Below are 20,866 nucleotides of genomic sequence, written 5' to 3' on the forward strand. Positions count from 1 at the left end.
AACATTTGAGACTCACATGCAAAAAACAAGAGTGTGCTCTGAAAAATTCTTACTTGCTTCTCCAGTTTGAATGAGAAATAGTGACGATGGTAAGTAATGTCATAATTGGCGTAATTTCTTTTCCCGCAGTACCCAAGTTGTGACTAGTTGAGTTAGGTACTGTGGCGGAAGAACACCTTATTCTGTTGAAAACGATAGTTGGAATATTTTAGAAGGCAGTATCAATAAGTGTCAGCGCCTAGCCTTGGTCAGTTAATTCCAAGTGGAAAATTATTTATTTAATATATTATGCTGACTTTGTGCCAGAAAGTTTAAGAAATATTTCAAAAACGAATATCTGATTTATAAACAATGAACACAGCCTATCAATGCTTACAATTATCAAGGCTCTACATGCTTTTCAGTAGCATCTAGTAGGTCATACAGTGCAAGTCCTCACAGACCGCATCACTACCATGTTTTACATAAACAAACAAGAAGCCACACACGCTCTCCAAATCTGTCCAGGCTATCCAAATACATTTCGAAGTGGGCACTCAAGCGGAACATGTTCCTAGTCTCACAACACGTTCTAGGGGAACTCAATCAGGACTCTCTCTAATTAGGAAACCTCTGCCAGAGGATCACGAATGGCAAATCAACATGGTTATTCCAGATGAAATTTTCTCCCAGTGGGGCTATACTCCCTTATACTTGTTCGCCACAAGCCAAAACACGCAATGGCCAGACTTCTCTTCCAGTTTTCCCCAACCAAGATCCAAGGGGAACGCCCTGTGGATGGATTGGTCAGGGGAATTTGCTTACTCTTTTTCACCAACGCCACTCCTGAGCAGGATAGTGCAAAAGATGCACCAGGAACAAGTCACTCTAATCCTGATTGCTTCAATGTGGGCAAGACACCCTTGGTTTCCACACCTGCTCAAACTGGCGATATGCAAACCAATGAAGCTTCTGTGCCCCTCCAACATGCTGTCCCAACACAAGGGGACAACACTCCATTGTCAGTCTATGAACTTGGCAGCTTGGCTCCTGAAGTCAGAGTTTGGTCACTTAACCTATCCTCAAAGGTGTATGGATATCCTAAAGGAGGCACAGACCCCCACCACCAGACAGTGGTACTTCAACAAGTGGAAGAGGTTTGTGGTATGGTGCAGATTATAAACCTTAAATCCAATTGAATGTTCACCGTCCAAATTTCTACACTACATGCTCTTTCTACTAGACTCTGGTCTAGTATCTAACTCCATCAAAGTACACCTAGCAGCCTTGTCCACATACATCACTTGACAGAGCAAGAGTGAATAGATTATACCCTCCCATTTCTAACCCCCCTTCAAGGTTGCAACCTTAATGTTGTGTTCTCAAAGCAGGGGGCTCCTCCCTTTGAGCCTATGCACAAGGCCAGTCTTAAACATTTAACATATAAAACCGCCTTTCTGATAGCCACCACCTCGATAAGACGAGTCAGTGAGCTACAAGCGTTATCTGTACAAGACCCTTTCTTGGTAATCCAGGTCCTTAGAACACATCCTAGGTTTTCACCTAAATTCACCTCCAAGTTCCATGTCAACCAATCCATTGAACTACCTACTTTTTTCCAAAATTCTTCTAACTCCGCTCAAAGAAGCCTCCATACATTAGATGTAAGAAGGACAATCTTGTACTACGTAAACAAAACAAAACCGCTAAGGAAAACAGATCAGCTCTTTGTTTCCATAGCACCTGGTAGAGAAAGTGATCCCATCTCTAGAAATGGCATCTCCAGATGGATAGTCAAATGCATACAGCTGTGCTATTCACTATCCAGAAAGACTCTACCTTTCACCCCTAGAGCTCACTCTACCAGAGTTACTCTAGCATTTATTGCAAACATCGCCCTAAGTGCTATTTTCATAGCAGCTACTTGGAGTTCCATTCATACATTTTACGCAGCATTACAGCATTGACACACTCTAAAGCAGATTCACAGGTGGGACAAGTGCTGCTAAAACATCTATTTGCTGCTGTACCTTCTCACAACCCACCTCCTCCAGACACTGCTCGCTAATCTGGAAGAACCTTTGATTTAGTAAAACTCATTAGTTTTCTCTGTGAAGACACTTTCTTTTGTTAGGTTGCCCGAAGCACTACCCAGACTCTCCAGAGTAACCATGCTGACCATTGTAGACCCATCTAGTTTGTTATTTTGGCCATCATTTAATGTATCCCTAAAAAGATGTAGTCACATTTCTGGTCTTGCTGGTCTGTTGATCCAGGTCACCTACGTGACCTGCAGTATATGCGCCAGAGTGGTCCCATTCAATGTTTATTACGGTTAACATTAATTTAATGCTGCCTGTCTTGGAGCATCTCTCATGCAGGCATTGCACAAGACAGAGCCTTACTGACTTTGATCGAACTGCATGGGCAGAGTTGTGCCTCTGCTGGGATATTTGTATTTGGTTATTTATATAGCACTCTTTCCCCACTTGTGTGGCCTCAATGCATGTTTTCGCTTAGAACGCCCTCGGTGATCGTAGTCAATGTGCTGGAAAATTCGAAAGGGTTTAGCTTGGGAGATGCATGTGTGGGTTTTGCTGGTCTAGGACTTGGGTGGCTGGCTAGGCTCGACTAAGCAGCCCAAAGAGAGGCCAGGCACGTGGGTGGACGCTGTTGGTGGTTTGCAATAGATTTCTATTGTTGAGAGAGTCAATGTGTGGCCAGCTATACCGAGTTCCGTTTGGTTGGTAGTCGCTGTATGCTAGTGGCAGAGGTGTTCAGGTATGTCAGGCGTTTGTCTGGACAGCTATATGTGATGCTAGACTGGAAGAGCCTTAGCCATAGCAGCAGTCTATGGTGCATGAATGCTTGGCCGTGCCTGCGGCCTGTGTCCACACTGGTGGTGTGAGATATACGTACTGTAGGCTCCGAAGTTGTTCGGCTGGAGCAAACTTTGTCCTGTGCAGCAGAGGAAACGGGCCTAGATTTGAGAGTCCTGTGCCGGGGGGGACGGGGCAGCAGAGGGGGGGGGATTTGGGGATCCTGTATATAGGGTTTCACATTACAATGTGGCTAAGGGAGAGACACACCTAGATTTAAGAGTCGTATATAGTGGGAGAGAGGCCTGCGTTTCACTAAATAGTAGGTTTCACAATATAATAGGCAGAGATGGAGGCTACACCTAGATTTCACAGTACAGTAGGTTTCACAATGTGATTGGTAGAGAAGGTGGAAATACCTAGATTAGGGAGTCCTGCACAGTGGGAGAGAGGCCCAGGCCTCCCAATACAGTAGGCTTCACAATATAGTAGGCAGAGATGGAGGCTATACCTAGATTTGAGAGTCCTGTATAGTGGGAGAGAGGCCTAGGTTTCACAATGCAGTAGGTTTCACAATATATTAGGCAATATAACAGTGGTGTATCACAACGGATGGGTAACCCCTAAACCATGGAACTGGGAAACAACAAAATAGCACGAGAAAACCCCGGAAGGGGAAAGAAGTTCACATGGAAAAGTACTATATTAGTCAGAGTACTCAATTGTAAAAACTAGAGGCAAAGAAGAGGAGGAAGCTCAGACATAAATATTCACATTTTAATTTTTAATTTATTATCATAGTAAAATCGCATGATATATAAACATCTAAACATCAATGAAAAGGAAGAATTAATTTATGTATAAAATTGTTGTCAAATCTCATGCCTCGAAATATTCAGACACAATTAAACTACCATAATTCATAACCTTGTATTGATCGAGGTAAAAACATCACTGTCTCATTTATAAGTTGCATTCAAAGGATAGAATTGCTGTAAACCCAATTAATAATTGAGTGCTGATTGCAAACGAATGCTAACCAGGAAATAAAGTGCTGGATGCAAAAAAAGTGCAAAGTGCCAAACTACCACAATTCATAACCTTGTATTGATCGAGGTAAAAACATCACTGTCTCATTTATAAGTTGCATTCAAAAGATAGAATTGCTGTAAACCCAATTAATAATTGAGTGCTGATTGCAAACGAATGCTAACCAAGGAATAAAGTGCTGGATGCAGAAAAAGTGCTAAGTGCCTACTGTACATACTGTGCATAGATGATCTTAAAATATCAAAACAGTTTCGGCGAATTCAGCCTATCTGGTTCAATTGAACGAACCAGTAGTCGCCTTCTTCAGGGCGCACTATGTATTAAAGATATAAACCTAGAACATACTAATGCATGAGTATCGATATATCATTCAGTAGTTCTCGTAGATAAAATCTGTGTGTGATTCATAAGGGCTTGATTGTGGATCTGGAGTCTGTTTTGAAGACGTAGACCCTAAGTTGGTCCAAGATAGTGGTGCCGCAAAATAATTTTGATTCGATCCGCCACCCGAGCTGGACTGGTGATGCAAATTAATTCACATCTTAAAATGATTTGAACTCTTGATCGAAGCCATAAGGGACCCAGTTCTGGAAAAAAGGATCAGGAATGTTCCCACTGGGCTGTCCGGAATATTCCAAAATCGGTGTAAGCTCAAGCCAGGAGAAGAGGCCAACGGTTTCGGGACCGTAGAGGAAATAGCCGTGGGTGCAAACCCCGGAGTACGCCTTTACTCTCGCCTCTGTAGACGGCCGCTGGAATCTCTGCACCCACGGCTATTTCCTCTACGGTCCCGAAACCGTTGGCCTCTTCTCCTGGCTTGAGCTTACACCGATTTTTGAATATTCCGGACAGCCCAGTGGGAACATTCCTGATCCTTTTTTCCAGAACTGGGTCCCTTATGGCTTCGATCAAGAGTTCAAATCATTTTAAGATGTGAATTAATTTGCATCACCAGTCCAGCTCGGGTGGCGGATCGAATCAAAATTATTTTGCGGCACCACTATCTTGGACCAACTTAGGGTCTACGTCTTCAAAACAGACTCCAGATCCACAATCAAGCCCTTATGAATCACACAAAGATTTTATCTACGAGAACTACTGAATGATATATCGATACTCATGCATTAGTATGTTCTAGGTTTATATCTTTAATACATAGTGCGCCCTGAAGAAGGCGACTACTGGTTCGTTCAATTGAACCAGATAGGCTGAATTCGCCGAAACTGTTTTGATATTTTAAGATCATCTATGCACAGTATGTACAGTAGGCACTTAGCACTTTTTCTGCATCCAGCACTTTATTCCTTGGTTAGCATTCGTTTGCAATCAGCACTCAATTATTAATTGGGTTTACAGCAATTCTATCTTTTGAATGCAACTTATAAATGAGACAGTGATGTTTTTACCTCGATCAATACAAGGTTATGAATTGTGGTAGTTTGGCACTTAGCACTTTTTTTGCATCCAGCACTTTATTTCCTGGTTAGCATTCGTTTGCAATCAGCACTCAATTATTAATTGGGTTTACAGCAATTCTATCCTTTGAATGCAACTTATAAATGAGACAGTGATGTTTTTACCTCGATCAATACAAGGTTATGAATTATGGTAGTTTAATTGTGTCTGAATATTTCGAGGCATGAGATTTGACAACAATTTTATACATAAATTAATTCTTCCTTTTCATTGATGTTTAGATGTTTATATATCATGCGATTTTAATATAACAGTGGGTTTCACAATATAATAGGCAGAGATGGCGGCTACACCTATATTTGAGAGTTCTGTATAGTGGGAAAGAGGCATAGGTTTCACAATACAGTAGGTTTCACAATATAATGGGCAGAGATGGAGGCTACACCTCAATTTGAGAGTCCTGTATAGTGGGAGAGAGGCGTTTCATATAATAGTAACTATGTGAGTTGTAAATTGTAAGTTGTTCCTACCTTATCTGTTGATGCTGGTTGATGGCAGTCTGTTTGTCGTGTGTCATGTCATGGTACTGCGGCCGGCTGCTACTGCTGGTTTGGGGGGTCCGTTTATGCCTTTGCAGCCAGCCACCTCGTTGCTGGCTGTTATTGGGGGTGGGGGGGGCTTGGAATATGGTATTGCATCCAGGGACTCAGGTGGGGGTGCTGCTTGTTCTTCTCTTGAGCTCAGTGTGTTGAGCTAAAACTGGTGAATGGGGGAATAGTGCTTGTTTCGTTGTTATGTACCGCTGAAAGAGGGGGGGTGAAAGTAGGTGGTATGGGCTTGGTATATATTAGTGGCTGGCCCCTGGCATCCCCTGTGAACACCTGCAGACACTGACTGGATGTCAAGCCGGTGGAGGTTGCGCCTCCATTGAAAGACACATCACGTTTTTCTGCGCACCGCACTCCGCCATCTTGTTCTTTCCATCATGGCCACCGCCAGGAACCTCATATTCAGCATTCTCCTGGCGGTTGGTGCGTTGCAACCCATTGCCTCCTCATTTTTGGGTAAGCCGCTAGTTGCTCCCGAGCTACCTGCCTTGTTACTGCTTTCTGCAGTTCCTACCCATCTTCTCTCCGTTCACCCCGCTGCTCTTCTGGCTCCGCCCTCCCTGCAGCGCCACTGCTTTGCTTCTCTCTCCTTACCCTCACTGGTTCTCCTGGATCTCTGCTCTGTCCCTCCACATCCGGGGGTCTCCCTTTCTGTGTTTGGGTCTCTGGGCCCAGATCTTCTGTTCTGGTGCTCTGTGCTTCCACTATTTGTGTAGCCTCTTATTACCAGCTGCCATTCTCCTGGATGCCTCTTCAGTCTTGTGGTTGTCCCTTTGGGCAGTGCTTCTCCTTCCCCATTGGAGTTTTGTTCTGCTTTTCTTTGTGGTTCCGATCCCTTCCTGAGGCTTCTCCCCGTCTGGCTCACCCTACTTTAGGGTCCACTATCCTTCTGCCAGACTTGGAGCTCACCCTACCACTCTAGAGTGTCCGGTGTTTACACTTTTCTATGTACCAACTAAGGAGACTACAAACCTGTCCAGCCAACAGTTTCATCTTGTTTTTTTTTCCACCTTCGATGGCTTTTTCCCCTTTTGTGGCTGCTTCGGGGAAGAGGCCACTAGCCCGCTAGCTGTGTAGGCAGGCATAGTGTCTTCCCTCTGAGCTAGACCCTAACTCTACAAAAAAAAAAGGATTTTCAGAGAAGGAGACGAAGGAAGCAATCCCGCACCAGCTCTAGCAGTTCAGGTGAGGAAGAGGAAATCTTCTCTGATTCTGGCGACATCCCTAGTGAGGTTGACACTGAAGCTACTACTGTGGGAGCCGCACTTTACCTTGGGGCCCTTAGCCGCTGGGGCTGCACGGGCAGAGGGCTGCCCTGGGATGGTGTGTTATGAACAGCAGATCAACCAATCAGGAGGGGGTGTGGGTGGGAGGGAGGAGTGAACAGGCCAGGCCGGGAAGCGGGAGTTCCAAGGATATTTCAATGCGCACCGAGCACTGCAGACTAAAATGACCATAAAACCAAGCAAAATATTCAGGTGCCTTAGCAGGCACACCCTTACCTTGATGCCCAGGCCAGCAGAAATGCCGGATCTGCGCCCTTGCAGGGCCTACAGCCTCGCTCACACGGTGAATTGGGAGCCAACCAATCAGGAGAGGGACGGTAGGGAGGACGTAACAGGCCGGGCCGAGAAAGGGAAGGCCCAAGGATATTTCAATGTGCACCGAACATATGCTGAAGGCTCACAGTCATAGGCTACACTCCTGCAGGGTCAGAGCTCACAGAGGTGGTGACTGTGCACAAGCTCCACAACACACAGCCACCTCGGTAAGCATTTCTCTTTGGAGTGACACTCCCGTGTGGAACATCTGACATCAGCCAAATAGGGTGTGGCGCTGCAGATCATCCCACCAGAATTGTACATTGATTGCTCATGAGTCCATTACTTTTTCACCTAAGCTTTCCTGGTTAAGGGTTTCAGCAAGGCATACTTGTATCTGCTTGCTGTCATCTGATTAATTGGAGACCCCATAGTCTAGAATTAAGTGGGTATTTATGTGATCCCTGCCACTCATCATCCTCCAGCTCTCAACTGATAATATCCACCAAAATCTAGTTATTGGATTAACGGTTCTGGAACCCTATTACACCACCATGCAATCCTGGATGCCTGAGGAAAGATCAACTGAGATAAACTGAAATGGAGGAGCCGCAGGAGATTTATACCAATGTAACACAAAAACTCTTCTATCATATGGATAGCATTTGTTTTCACTACTTATAAGGGTATCGTCCCCAAGGCCTGTGAGGACTAAACTCTAAAACGTAATAGAAAGAAAACCTATTGAACCCAATGGGACACCCTCAATCACTTTTAACAGATGAAATCCTTCAAGAGATTCTTCACTCATTCAAGATTACATAAATCAATTACTTTAATAGCGATCTCCTAGAAATCACATACTTTGTACTTAAAGAGAACACCTTAAGTTGGGCTTGTATAATTGTTTTTAAGGAACAATATAAGTGCATTTATATACAGACGTTAAGGCTCGTCAGACAAAACAACAACAACGAAGTAAATCTATTTCAATTTACAGTACAGCTTAATTGTCATACATAAATTGAACAGGAATCTTAATTTTGAATTGTTCAGTGCCAACGCGTTTTGGATAGAACCCAATATCCTTCTTCAGGGCTATAGGCTGGTTTTTCACAGTTGTTTGGATAAATAAAACTTGTGTGTTCATCTGTAACCTGCAATAGGTAATATATATTAGTAAAGGGACCTAATAAGGGTAACCTTTTCAAAATTCAAAGACGATGTGAGAAACTAACCTTCTACTTGTCTTGGTATTCTGCATTTCGGTCGGACCTGTAATGAAATGTACAGCTTTAATGAACATGTAGTGCTTCACTAATAAACCTATTAAACACCACATCCCTCCAAATAAGTTGAGAACATGGTAAGCCAAGTCCTACTCTTACCCAGCATTCATCGATCTGCTTATGCTAGGAGTCTTAATATATTCTTTCTTCTTTGGGTTTAGGGCAATAGTGCTCTTATCTGGTATAAGAAGAGATAATGGAGTTGTCTCCTGTCAAACAAGTGACTCCTCGTTATTCGCCCGCTCCTAACAAAACTGTTATCACATTGACAATGGTATGTCTCGCCCACAGAGATAAAAATAAAGATTCCCACTTTCATCAGATCTCTCAATTTACAAGTTGCTCATAAATTACTACATCGCCGTTTGCCAGATACGACGCCAGCGTATGTGAGACTCCCCACCCTTCCATTGAAACAATGATTGCTCATTCATACTCGGTCACTTATAGATTTTACTCTGGGCCTTAAGTAAGAGCAGACACTGATTTTCTTGAGGACTGTTACCTGTTTTCCAGAGAGGAACTCATTATTTTCAGATGAGCTCCAAAGGAAATTATTTGGAGGCCAAATTGCCTGCTCAATGAACTTGGTTTTCTGTCGGCATCCAGGTTAATGTAATAGTCTGGAAAACAGGCTCACAATGGAAGAATAGATCCAGTTAATGCTAGTCGGCAAAGTCGCGTGGTTGCGTACCTTTGAGCACAGACATTGTGTCTGGGGTCGAGGAGATATTGAAAATCTCTAATGTGTTTAGTGAAGTATGCTGTGATGGCCACTTTCCTGCTAGATGCCACGTGTGGGATTATAAATGCATTATTAGCAAACAAAGGGGCAGTTTCTAATAGTTGACAGGGTATTGCCCTTAGATAGATATTGTTAACACAAAAAATTAGGCAAAACACAACTGTATGAAAGCTACTAGCAACAACCTGAAAACCCAAGATTAGGTCCAGATCGTAAAACCAAACCCTAAAAACAGGGTTTTATTTATTTTACTTATTTAACTGTGGGGTGGACTCAAATCTATTCAAGAAGGAATAGAACAAGGTTGTGACCGAAGACAGGAGGATAGAGCGAAACGTGAGTACTATCCCTACCTAAAGTGCTCACTTAGCTAGGTTGCGGTGTTACAACGCCTATCTATTAGAGACAGAATAAGAGTAAAATTGCCACTTCTACAGTAAGTAATACATTCAACCTTGAGAGTCTCAGCCCACTCTCTTCTCGATTGGCTTAATCGGAAGAGACTAGCAATAAAACCAGGGAAAGGAAAAGGGAGTTAGCCCAGGGAAGTGAAGAGAGTCAATATTTCTCTTCAAACTAAACCGTGTGGCATCTAATGGGATTGACAATTTTTAATAGCCCATCGATTGTCACACAGCTCCTGGGGTGCTCATTATAAAAATGACACAACTTCGGGAAATGGGATAAGTTCCCAATTCCATAAACACACACAAAGACAATACAAACACCTCTTCCCATGTGGAGTCAACTTTTTACTCATGGAAAGTGGGACAATGTAAAGGTTTGCTCAAGACTAAAGTGGGGGCGAATTGGAACCCTTTTAGATGATACAAACACCGTCGACCGGTTTCAGTGGCTTAGGTTTAGTAACGCCACATTCTTCAGGACAGTCTAAGCTCCTCACGTGAGGGTGCATTTTACTATGCAACAGCTAGTTTAATGAGGACAATGGTTAAAAACAATGGATGGCATGGTACATTACCAACCTGAAGTAGATGTCATGGAACTGGAACAGTCTGGGAAGAAACCCTTGGTATTCACTCCCTTTAGTTCTAACAACTGGTATGCTACAGATTAGTGTCCAATTTTTGCTGTCCAGTCCACGTGTAATACATATGAAGATTGCATAACACAGGCGCCTTTTCAATCAACAGCGCAGCGCTCTGGATCATTGTCCTCATTAAACTAGTTGTTGAATAGTAAAATGCACCCTCTCGTGAGGAGCTTAGACTGTCCTGAAGAATGTGGCGTTACTAAACCTAAGCCACTGAAACCGGTCGACGGTGTTTGTATCATCTAAAAGGGTTCCAATTCGCCCCCACTTTAGTCTTGAGCAAACTTTTACATTGTCCCACTTTCCATGAGTAAAAAGTTGACTCCACATGGGAAGAGGTGTTTGTATTGTCTTTGTGTGTGTTTATGGAATTGGGAACTTATCCCATTTCCCGAAGTTGTGTCATTTTTATAATGAGCACCCCAGGAGCTGTGTGACAATCGATGGGCTATTAAAAATTGTCAATCCCATTAGATGCCACACGGTTTAGTTTGAAGAGAAATATTGACTCTCTTCACTTCCCTGGGCTAACTCCCTTTTCCTTTCCCTGGTTTTATTGCTAGTCTCTTCCGATTAAGCCAATCGAGAAGAGAGTGGGCTGAGACTCTCAAGGTTGAATGTATTACTTACTGTAGAAGTGGCAATTTTACTCTTATTCTGTCTCTAATAGATAGGCGTTGTAACACCGCAACCTAGCTAAGTGAGCACTTTAGGTAGGGATAGTACTCACGTTTCGCTCTATCCTCCTGTCTTCAGTCAAAACCTTGTTCTATTCCTTCTTGAATAGATTTGAGTCCACCCCAAAGTTAAATAAGTAAAATAAATAAAACCCTGTTTTTAGGGTTTGGTTTTACGATCTGGACCTAATCTTGGGTTTTCAGGTTGTTGCTAGTAGGATTATAAATGCAACCACCATCTGCCATTTAAACGTGGATTATTGCTAGCCCTAAATCAAGTTGATTGCCAGGGTTTTGGTTGGACCTTTGGCGTTTGAAAGAAAGGGGACGGCTCCGGCCATATGACGGAGGCACCATGTCATTGTCTGGTTATGATGGTGCTGGTGCCATGTAAGACTGCTTCTTAATGTCCTGTTTGGTGATGGAAGTAGTCCAGTGAATGGGAGAGGTGAGGGGTCTTTCAGAGCCTGATGAAATATAACTCAACAAGTAAGTGGAAGTCTTCTGCCTCTCTAGGCTCCATGTGGCAGGGAGGCTGGATGCTTTCAGTGCCACAGGGGCCCAAAGCCATAATTTGTATGCTCTTTCTCAGCAGATGACAACATACAGCAGCTTAATTTGAGGGAAGGAGCAACCTGACACAACTTTTTGTTGTGTGATTAATATTTATACCCTGTTCACCTGGTGTCCGGTGCTAGGATTTATGAGGGTAATGGTACCAAAGGCAGGGGGAGATCCTGGTGGATGTAAGCGGTGAAGGGTTTTTCACGCTTAAGGAGAGAGCTTGTGGGAGATGTAAACTTAGCCAGTCACCAAATAGTTTACATTTCTTATTCTTTTACATTTGTAAGAGCAATACAAATCAGGTTTATTTTTGCATTTGTGGCAATATACAAAACTAATAGAATTAGACTGTATGTTGACCATTATTTCTTTCTTTCAGGAGTACCGGGGGTAAAAATGGATCGCTTTGAAGAAGGCTTGATGGTCAAGCACTGCGCGTTGTCGTTGGTGGGGGAGCCAATAATGTACCCAGAGATCAACCGATTCTTAAAGCTGCTACACAGCCACAGAATCTCCAGCTTTCTGGTTACCAATGCGCAGTTCCCCAAGGAGATCAGGTGAGTTATACAAGGCATATGTTGAAACTCTGGCTCTCCTCAAAATCCTTCTTTCATTTCTTTAATGATTCATCTATAGTTGCTCTTTTGGCTTAAATAAATTGGGAACTACATGGAAACAACAAATAAAATAATAGTAACCACTGCAGGTTTAGCGTTTCTATGAAATAGAGGCACACTGGCAGTGTGTTTTAAGCATGCAACATTTGGAAGTTTATCATTCGGTTACCTGTTATCCCAAAAATATTTGGGTGATTGAGGCATCAGTTTGCAACACAATGCAAGAAACCAATCAACTTTTCTAGCTAAATTATATGTCCTTTCAAGTACTTTGTTGATTGGATCCCTACCGATAGTGTGGCTGTAATGCTCCAAATGACATTAATTAATCCTCTAGCATTCATTTGTTTGAATTACATTTTGTATATAGAAATTAAATTACACATTTATGTTTGGTACCTGAAATTAAGCTGTTCCTAATATTTGTGTTAACTTACTGCAATATGTGGTATACCACATTTGAAACTTTCATCTAATCAGTTTCATGATTACTTATGTGTCAGCAGAATAAAACTCTTTGCACAGCCCCTTAAATTTACAAAACACAGGTTTAGAGAAAACCTGTTTTCCTTTTTTGGAATAGAATTTATTTTCCACTGCCTTCTGAAACAACTGATCCCTAATACATTTAATTTAATGTTTTTGTGTATCGAAAGCCAGAAACGTAGTTTCCCCATAAAACACCAATTTGTGTGCCACTTTCTTGGAATGTGCTATTTTATTTTCCATCTTCAAAAGATCACAACTAGACCCAGGTAGTTCTTAGTCGTTTTTACAGGTGTTGGCATCTTTTGCCTGCTGAAGGCAAAATGTATGGAAACTATTTCATTTATTGAATTTATAAAGTGCCTTTTGCTAACAGAGCTATTACAAAATAATAGATGAATGGTACAATGTACGTGATAATGCTAAAAACAGAAGCCGGGGAGAGACATAGAAAGTCACTAAGTAGATAGCAGGGAGAGAAGATGAGCTTTCAGGTTAGATTGAAAAATACGAAGAGATGAAGAAGAGCAGGAAGGGTGCGAGTTCCAGTGTTTAGGGGTTAAGAGAGAAAAAGATCAGACACTGGAAGAAGCACATGGGGGTTTGGGGACAGTTAGAAGAAGCACATTCTGTGATCGGAGAGGGAGAATAGAACAAGACTAGCCAAGAAAGATGATGAGGAACCAAGACAAGAGTATATTTAAAAACTATAGAAAGAAAATGCTACAGAAGTCGTGATTCAAAGTGAAGCAGTGAAATAGACAGTAAAGAAGATGTGATAGAGGAGTGAAAAGGTAAAGAGAAGAGAAGGCTAACTGAAGAATTATAAACAGTTCTGAGAGAAGGAAGATGATGTGAGGCAGGAAGGCCAAGAAGAAGGGAAAAGCAGTAGTCAATACGAGAAAAGACCAGACAGAACAGAAGAAGTTTAGTAGCATGAATTGAGAGATAGTGGAGAGCATGACAGATGTTAAAAAGGGCATAGCGGCAGGAGCAAGCAATAGAAGAGATGCATTTTAAAGGAAAGTGAGGGATCAAATATAACCCCCCTACATGCATGCAGAAGAGGAATAGGGCAGAGACAAAGGATTAAAGAAAAGAGAGGAAAAAGAGTAGACGGAATAGTTGAAGCCGGAAAAAACAGAACCTCGGTCTTAGAAGCATTGAGGTGTAGAAAATGAGAAGGCATCCAGCTTTGGACAGTAGAAAGGCAAGTTGATACAGTAGAGTGCAGAATAGAGCCAAAGGAAAAAAAGAGAGAAAGATTTGTGTATCATCTGCATTCAGGTGAACAGAAAGATTAAATGAATAAGAACAGAGAGTGGGGCAGTATAAAGAGAGAAAAAGAGAGGGCCAAGAACAGAACCTTGAGGGACACCGTAGATGACATGAATGACAGTCTTTGTAAGGTATGTTTCCTGCCGGTCCTGCCTTTCTTGCAAAGCAATTGCAGCAAGGGTCTTTGTCACACTGTGCTTGCTTCACAGGGTAGAACCGCAAACTGCTGAGGGAAGCAGGGAAAGGTGTTTGTGTGTGTGCCGCGTGTGTGTATGTGCGCCGCGTGCGCCGGCTGAAGAGGAAGGAGCAGTGGCATGATGGGTCTGTGATTCGGGGAGGGCAATTTGGTAGGTGCCAAAAGTGGAGGGGATGGGGAAATTCTAAAACTAGTCAGTGTCCAGAAGCAGGTAAGTGTAGGCAGGGACCGAGGAAGACAGGGGTGAAGGGTGGGAAAGCTCCTTCTGATAGCCACAACGAGCTGTGGGAGTTGAGGGCAGGGAGAGTATTCATCCTCCCTTGCATGTGACTTAAGTGTGAAAGGGTTAACAGCGAAGGAAAGCCATGTCCGCCTAATGGGTAACAGTGGAGGATTGTGCAGTTCTAGATTGTGCAAGAAAGACAGACCCCGTTTCAATGGCCCTTTTATCGATATTGAAGCAATAATTTACAAGTTAGACCTTCAGAGGTCGTGGTTGTGGCAAGCAGAGGAAGTTCCAATAATCCCTAAGGTATTGCCACTCGGCCCTTTATAATAGACACAGGAAGACCATCAAGTTGGCACCAACTCTTAGCAACAGGACAAATAGTGTGCACCTGAATAGTTTCCCTCGATATATATTGCTGGTTATTTGTGACCTAAACAGTGTGAAGGAATCATGAAGCAAGACATAGACAACAGATTCAAAGTTCAAACAAAAATGATTTATTAAATCAAATGTCAGGCTGGTAGAAGGCCTAACTCGCCATATGCTAAGGTAGGATTTGCCTACTTGAATGAAACTAAGGAAAGTCTGAGTCAAGGAGTTCAAATTAAGTCTGTCTGTGTCCAAAACCTATTCTTGCCCTCACAACGAAAGCTAAACAATGTGTAGGGATGACACTAATCAAAGAAATGGTGATCAAAACAAAGTTCTGAGCGTCTTCCAGCTCTTCGCTTTCTTTTCAGCTCCCCTTCCCCGAGTTCAAGAAAGCTCCACACAAAGTCTCAAGATTATCTTTCTCAAAGTTCAAAGCAGTACAGTTGCACACAATTCTCGGGGTTCCCTTCTCCAAGTTCAAAGCAGTACAGTTGCACACAATTCTCAGGGTTCCCTTCTCGAAGTTCAAGGCAACACAGTTAAAAAAGAAAAGGATCTTGAGGCTCCGTCCTCAAGACAGCATCTGCAATTCGTTGAGTCTCACGGTTCCCTTCCCCAAGACTTCAACATAGCAATTTATGCTTGTCTCTCGTTTTTATAAGTTCAACACAACTCCAGGTCAACTTGACCTTTCCTCTGGATTGTATCAATAGTTCACTTACAATGTTCTTAATTGGTGTATTTCCCATTGTCTTTTAGTTTTCACATTTTAGGGTTCCCTGGTCTCGGCACAGTTGTCAGACCAATGGTCTGATATTTAGTTTCAGCTTGCGTGTCAGTTCAAATAAAGGGAATCGATGTAACCATATTGCAGCTTTACTTTTCAATGTTTGCATGCATTGCAGTATGGGATTCCAGAGCTCTGAGAGACTCACGGCCTCTTTAAAGTGGCTGTGTTGCACGGCTAACCTGGCAGTGAACTGCTGCTGCTTCTGGCTTCCCACCGGGGCTTAAGACTGCCCCTTTTCACACTTCAGTGCTTTTGCTGCTCGACCTCTGCCACACATAGAACAAGCTTCTTGGCCATTCATGGGGATAGGATTCATGCGTCCAAGAATACTTATTCCCAGTACGCTCTGCTCCCGACAACTTTATCGGTCTGCCACAGGCCTCACGGATGCCATGCCTCCTCTGCTTCAGATTGTTCACACCTGCTGCTGAAAGTAACTGCCTTCACTTAGCCCTCACACAGGCCTCCTAGTTTCTCAGTTATTGCTCCTTTGGTCTCCTTTTGTACACTTGGAACCACTTAACAGGTTGCAGGTGAAAGCTTCCAATTGAACTTGCCTGACCATAGTTAAAGGGACATGCCTGACCTTCACAGTACTTTGTAGGCATCTTCCTCGTCCCGATACTACAGTGGTTAAAGGAGCTAGTGTCCATTACTCCTAGTTGCCTCTTCTTTGTCCCAGTACGGTCATGGGTGAAGTGTGGGAAAGTGAGGGGAGATGTTGTACAATAGCCTATAAAGACTGGGGGAGGATTAGGGTGGTCTTCAATAGGAAAAGGGATATACCATGTCTCGGCTGTGGGTACCCCACTATCAATCCCCAAGGACCATCCACCCAGGTGATCCTCCCTTGCTGACTTATACTTTCTCATGTTAAATGCAGACTTTCAATAGGGAATACATTTTCCTAGCTACAAGTGCCTTATCACCTTAATGTACCTACTCTCTATCACTTCCATTATTTTTGATGTACTTTATAACTTCCTATATTTGTTGCACATTTAGCCACTTCATCTCTAAAGCCATTCTATTCCTTCTTGTCTGCGACTTGGGTCCCCCCAGCTGCATGTATATTTTTTCTTCTGCCCGTTGAAATTGTGTGGGAACATTACAAACTAGTTCCTAACAGTCTTTTATTTCATGCATGATAAGGATAAATGTCAACTTTGGTAGGGAAAGTTGCAACCTAACAAGATAGCCTCTCTAGTGTAGCGAAGCATACTCTGCTGAGGACAAGACATATTTAACAATGGGCAAGAGCAAAGAGGTTGGCTCTGTATTTGGTGTGCAAACCCTGGTCTTCTCCGGGAGTGACTTAAGGACAATGTCCAGGCAAACTCTACTTTAGTTTACATTTCTCAACAGGATCCAGGTTGGCTGAACTCCTAGAGGGCCTTGGGGATCCCACTACAAATCGTTAAAGCGTTAGTTTCACAAGGTAGCATCACATTTGAGGAATAACTAAAAATACTTGAGAGGACCTTTTCTATATAGGACCTAGTGTTTGAGTCCAACGTTCTTAATCTCATTAAAACCTACTGCCTCATGTCACAAGGCTCCTATACTTCAACAGGACCTAATGATCAAGTTTCAAAAGTAACTGGAAAGGAGAGTCTATGATGGACCCTTCTTCCTGAGTCTGATACTGTTAACCTCTGCCTGGCCGGGTCTTGGGTGGCACTGGAATCCTTTGGGAGGACTTCCAGATGGCAGACCACGCTGTCTGTGTAGGGCCACAGTTTCTGCTTAAGTGAATTTGCATCAGAAAGTTATGGTGTGTTGAGGACCCTGCCAATGTTCACTGTACAGTTATTGCAGGTTCTCTGTTTTAGAGCCCCCTTTGTAGTCCCAGGGGTGATACAAAGGGGAGTTAGGAGATTGCTGACGAACATGTAGAGGCGAGGGGAGAGAATGGCAGAAAAAAAGAGTGAGAGGTGCTATGGTGAGAGAGGGAGAGAACATATCTAGTCAGAACATGGTGAAGTTACTAGGGAAATCTAGACGTGGACCCCTTGAGCCCCTCTAGAGAGGCTCAACTCCACCCTACTGATGAGGTCCACCCAGAACGAAACAAGTGTCTAGGGTTGCTGTTGGTACTCTTGTTAAGATGAGAATTGCCTAGCATTTCAGTGCTGGACTTCCCCAGGGCAGGACAAAGACTTATATGTTTTGAATATTTCTCCTCTGTGAAAGATAGTGAGCTAAAGACTCTGGGAAGGCTCTCGTAACTGGGACTAATGTCCGGAAGAGGGACTCCCAAGATCCCCCTTGTTTTTTGAATATCCAGGAAGAACAACACAGAAGGTGGAGCATCAAGAGAAAGGAGAGGAGGAACATTGAAAAGGAAAGAGTGGGTAGATGGTAAGGATGAAGAACGCTGAGGATGAAAGTCAGCTGGAGGAAGGCGAGGATCAGTGGAAGAGGAGGAGGAAAGTATGCCATGAGGAAATGCCATGAGGAAGGAGGTGAAAGGGAGGGCTATGCAGTACCTGAGCTAGAAAGTTTCCCTTAACCTATTGGGAGAAGGGACAGTCAAAGTGTCAGAGACAAACTAAAGACGCAATACGAGTGGAAGTAAACTTTAGTACAGCCGTATGTTTGGAGGGGCTACCTAAATGACTTAAAAGAAAGCGAATGTTGAAGAAACTTGTAAGTCCAACTATTCCTGAAGTGTCTGATGACCAACTCCTGTCGGACAATGTAATATTGCCGGGTTGGGGTGCCTAGAGGCATAGTCCATGACGTCCAATGCAAGATCCTGACAAATCATACACCATTCAAGATCTAGAAACAAAATCCCAGATACTTGTTCACAATTTAGACCACGCAGGGTGACCACCTAACCTTGAAAGCGGAAAGGACTGAGGACTATAGTCTTAAAGGAAATGAAGAGTCAATTAAGGAAGCCAGTCATTTGTTTTGATTTAAACATTGTTTCAAGGAATTCATCCTATACCCATTTGCAGATTGTCTGTTAACTACACAATTTACAGCACTACATTCACAAAACTTTGCCCTACAACACTTTACAAAAATAAATGTTTCTATTGGTGCAAAACAATTTTACCTTTCACCTTTGGCAAACATATCTCATAGTATACAAATCAGTGATTCAACCATCACACAGTTGCTTTCACATTTGTATCATATTCCCTTGATTCCCTCCCTCCACTCCCTAACCACCCCACTCTCACCCTTTCCCCTCTCTCCTCCTTCTCCTCCCCACCTCTCCTTCTCCCTCACATTCTCTCCCTATTCCCTTCAGTTTAATTGCTCTTCTTACTGGTTTGTTGATTGATTCATACTGTAATTAGCTTCTACCGTTATATTTTTTTATGTTTTATGTACCAAGTTGTTTAATTGTGCAGCGCTTTGGCGTAAAGCGCTATATAAACAAATAAATACAAATACAAATACAATGTGTAGCACAAAGTACATTATTACTCTAAATTAGGATATGTCTGATTTCTAGAAATACTGATAAATTGGAAAACAAATGTTTTTTTAATAAACCAAATAAACCATATATATGTACACATTGCTTATGTCTGGTAGAGGGATGAGTTCATCCCAGTCACATATAATCAATCAATACCTCGTAGTCTTTCCAGCATATTTTTCTTTCTATACTGAAAAAAGATATTGTTACAGATTACCACTTTTCTAGATAGAAAAAACTATTGCAGGTGTGTAACATGTTTTGACTACTGTCTGGTCATCGCTTGTCTTCATCAGGGTGAATCAAACTTCGATACAACCTCAAGAGTGATATCCATGCCAGAAATGGATTGGTTCTAATCCTGCCACTTTTTGTAGAATAAACCCTCACCACTGTCTTAACTAGAAGAAAGATAAAGGTGAACCCCAAATTGGTTTTGAGTCATGTGGTGTCTGAACTCTGCATCCTTATATGTCAGGTAAAGCAATCGACCAGGGACTAGGCTGCTCTTGCTGCTAACTTGTGTGCCTCCCAGATGATGGATGAGGAGCGATCCCACCAGATCGCTATCCCCCAACGCATGTTAGCCCTTTCAGAGCCATGCTAAGTGGTTGTGGCTTGGAAGACTCCATCTCCCAGAAAGCACTGGGACCCAGAAACTGGAGCAAATGATATGCAACTTTTTGTGAGGCATTTGGAAAGAATATCCCACGTTTACCTGATATGAAAAAAGTGAGGGAAATGCAGCAAGATCCCCTCCAGAGCAGAGTAGCCACTGACCAGCGGTTTAGGACATGGACGATTTGCTGCATGCCACTAATGCTTTTAAAACGTTGCTGTTTAATTACCAGCGATTTCAGACAAGTAACCAATACAACAGCTCCACCAGTAATTGAGAGAAATAAATGAAGGCATTCAAGAGAATATTCAATCTGGTTTGAGAAGGCGAATCAGAAACGGCAATAACCTATCTGGAAGAATTTGGTAACTAAACCACAACCTAGCAAATAGAAAAGAGGCAGAAAAGAGGCAGAAGAGGTAGGGATCCTGCAGGAGGCAGAAGTGCTTGCGCATGCGCCCTTGAAACAAAGGAAGATTCCTGGAAGCAGATTTCAGGCATGGAGTCCCTCCCTGGAAAGATAAAGGGACAAAGGTTTTTGGAAGACTCCATTCAAGCCTAGATGTGTCATAGTTTTCACCATAGCCTGCTTGCAAAATCATAACAGAAAGGCAGTCAGATGCCCACCTGGAGCTGTGGAACTTTTTGCGCAGACCTGATGCTTCAATGCTATGCTTTACCTGATACAAGACTGTTGAGAGAGTTGGATCTCTGGTGTTAGTGAAAGAGAGACCGTATCTCAGAGCACCTGGTGGGTTTACTACTGGTTCGCAATATTTTCGTGGGTGTACTTGGAACCGGTTCTTATTAACTTTGTGTCAGTTATTAACATTAGATGTTACCACTATCTTCCCTTCACTGTACGCTCACTAAATTAAGCATTTGCACTAAACATATAATGCCTTTGTATTCCTAAATGGAAAAACGCCATTAATGCTCACTTTTTTCATGCATATTTATTCTTTTGTAGAGATGATATCTAAACATTAAAAATAGTACAGTCAATATATAGTTCCCAATATTAGTAATAATGTAGTTGAATGTAGCCCTATAATTCTGTTCTTCATACAACTTGTACTCTTAATAATGTTAGGATTT

At 42.7% G+C, this 20,866-nt stretch overlaps 1 protein-coding gene across 1 annotated transcript in view; it reads left to right on the forward strand.

The window, feature by feature from the left end:
• LOC138488122 (S-adenosyl-L-methionine-dependent tRNA 4-demethylwyosine synthase TYW1-like) overlaps positions 1–20,866 on the forward strand; it is a 1,632,770-nt gene that overhangs the window by 961,614 nt on the left and 650,290 nt on the right. The window contains exon 12 of the mRNA XM_069614883.1: positions 12,122–12,299. Within this exon, the coding sequence (XP_069470984.1) occupies positions 12,122–12,299 (178 nt within the window). The remainder of the gene's footprint in view (positions 1–12,121; positions 12,300–20,866) is intronic.

Source organism: Ambystoma mexicanum, chromosome 9 (assembly GCF_040938575.1).
Source record: "Ambystoma mexicanum isolate Mex_15411 chromosome 9, UKY_AmexF1_1, whole genome shotgun sequence".
NCBI classification, from domain to species: domain Eukaryota; kingdom Metazoa; phylum Chordata; class Amphibia; order Caudata; family Ambystomatidae; genus Ambystoma; species Ambystoma mexicanum.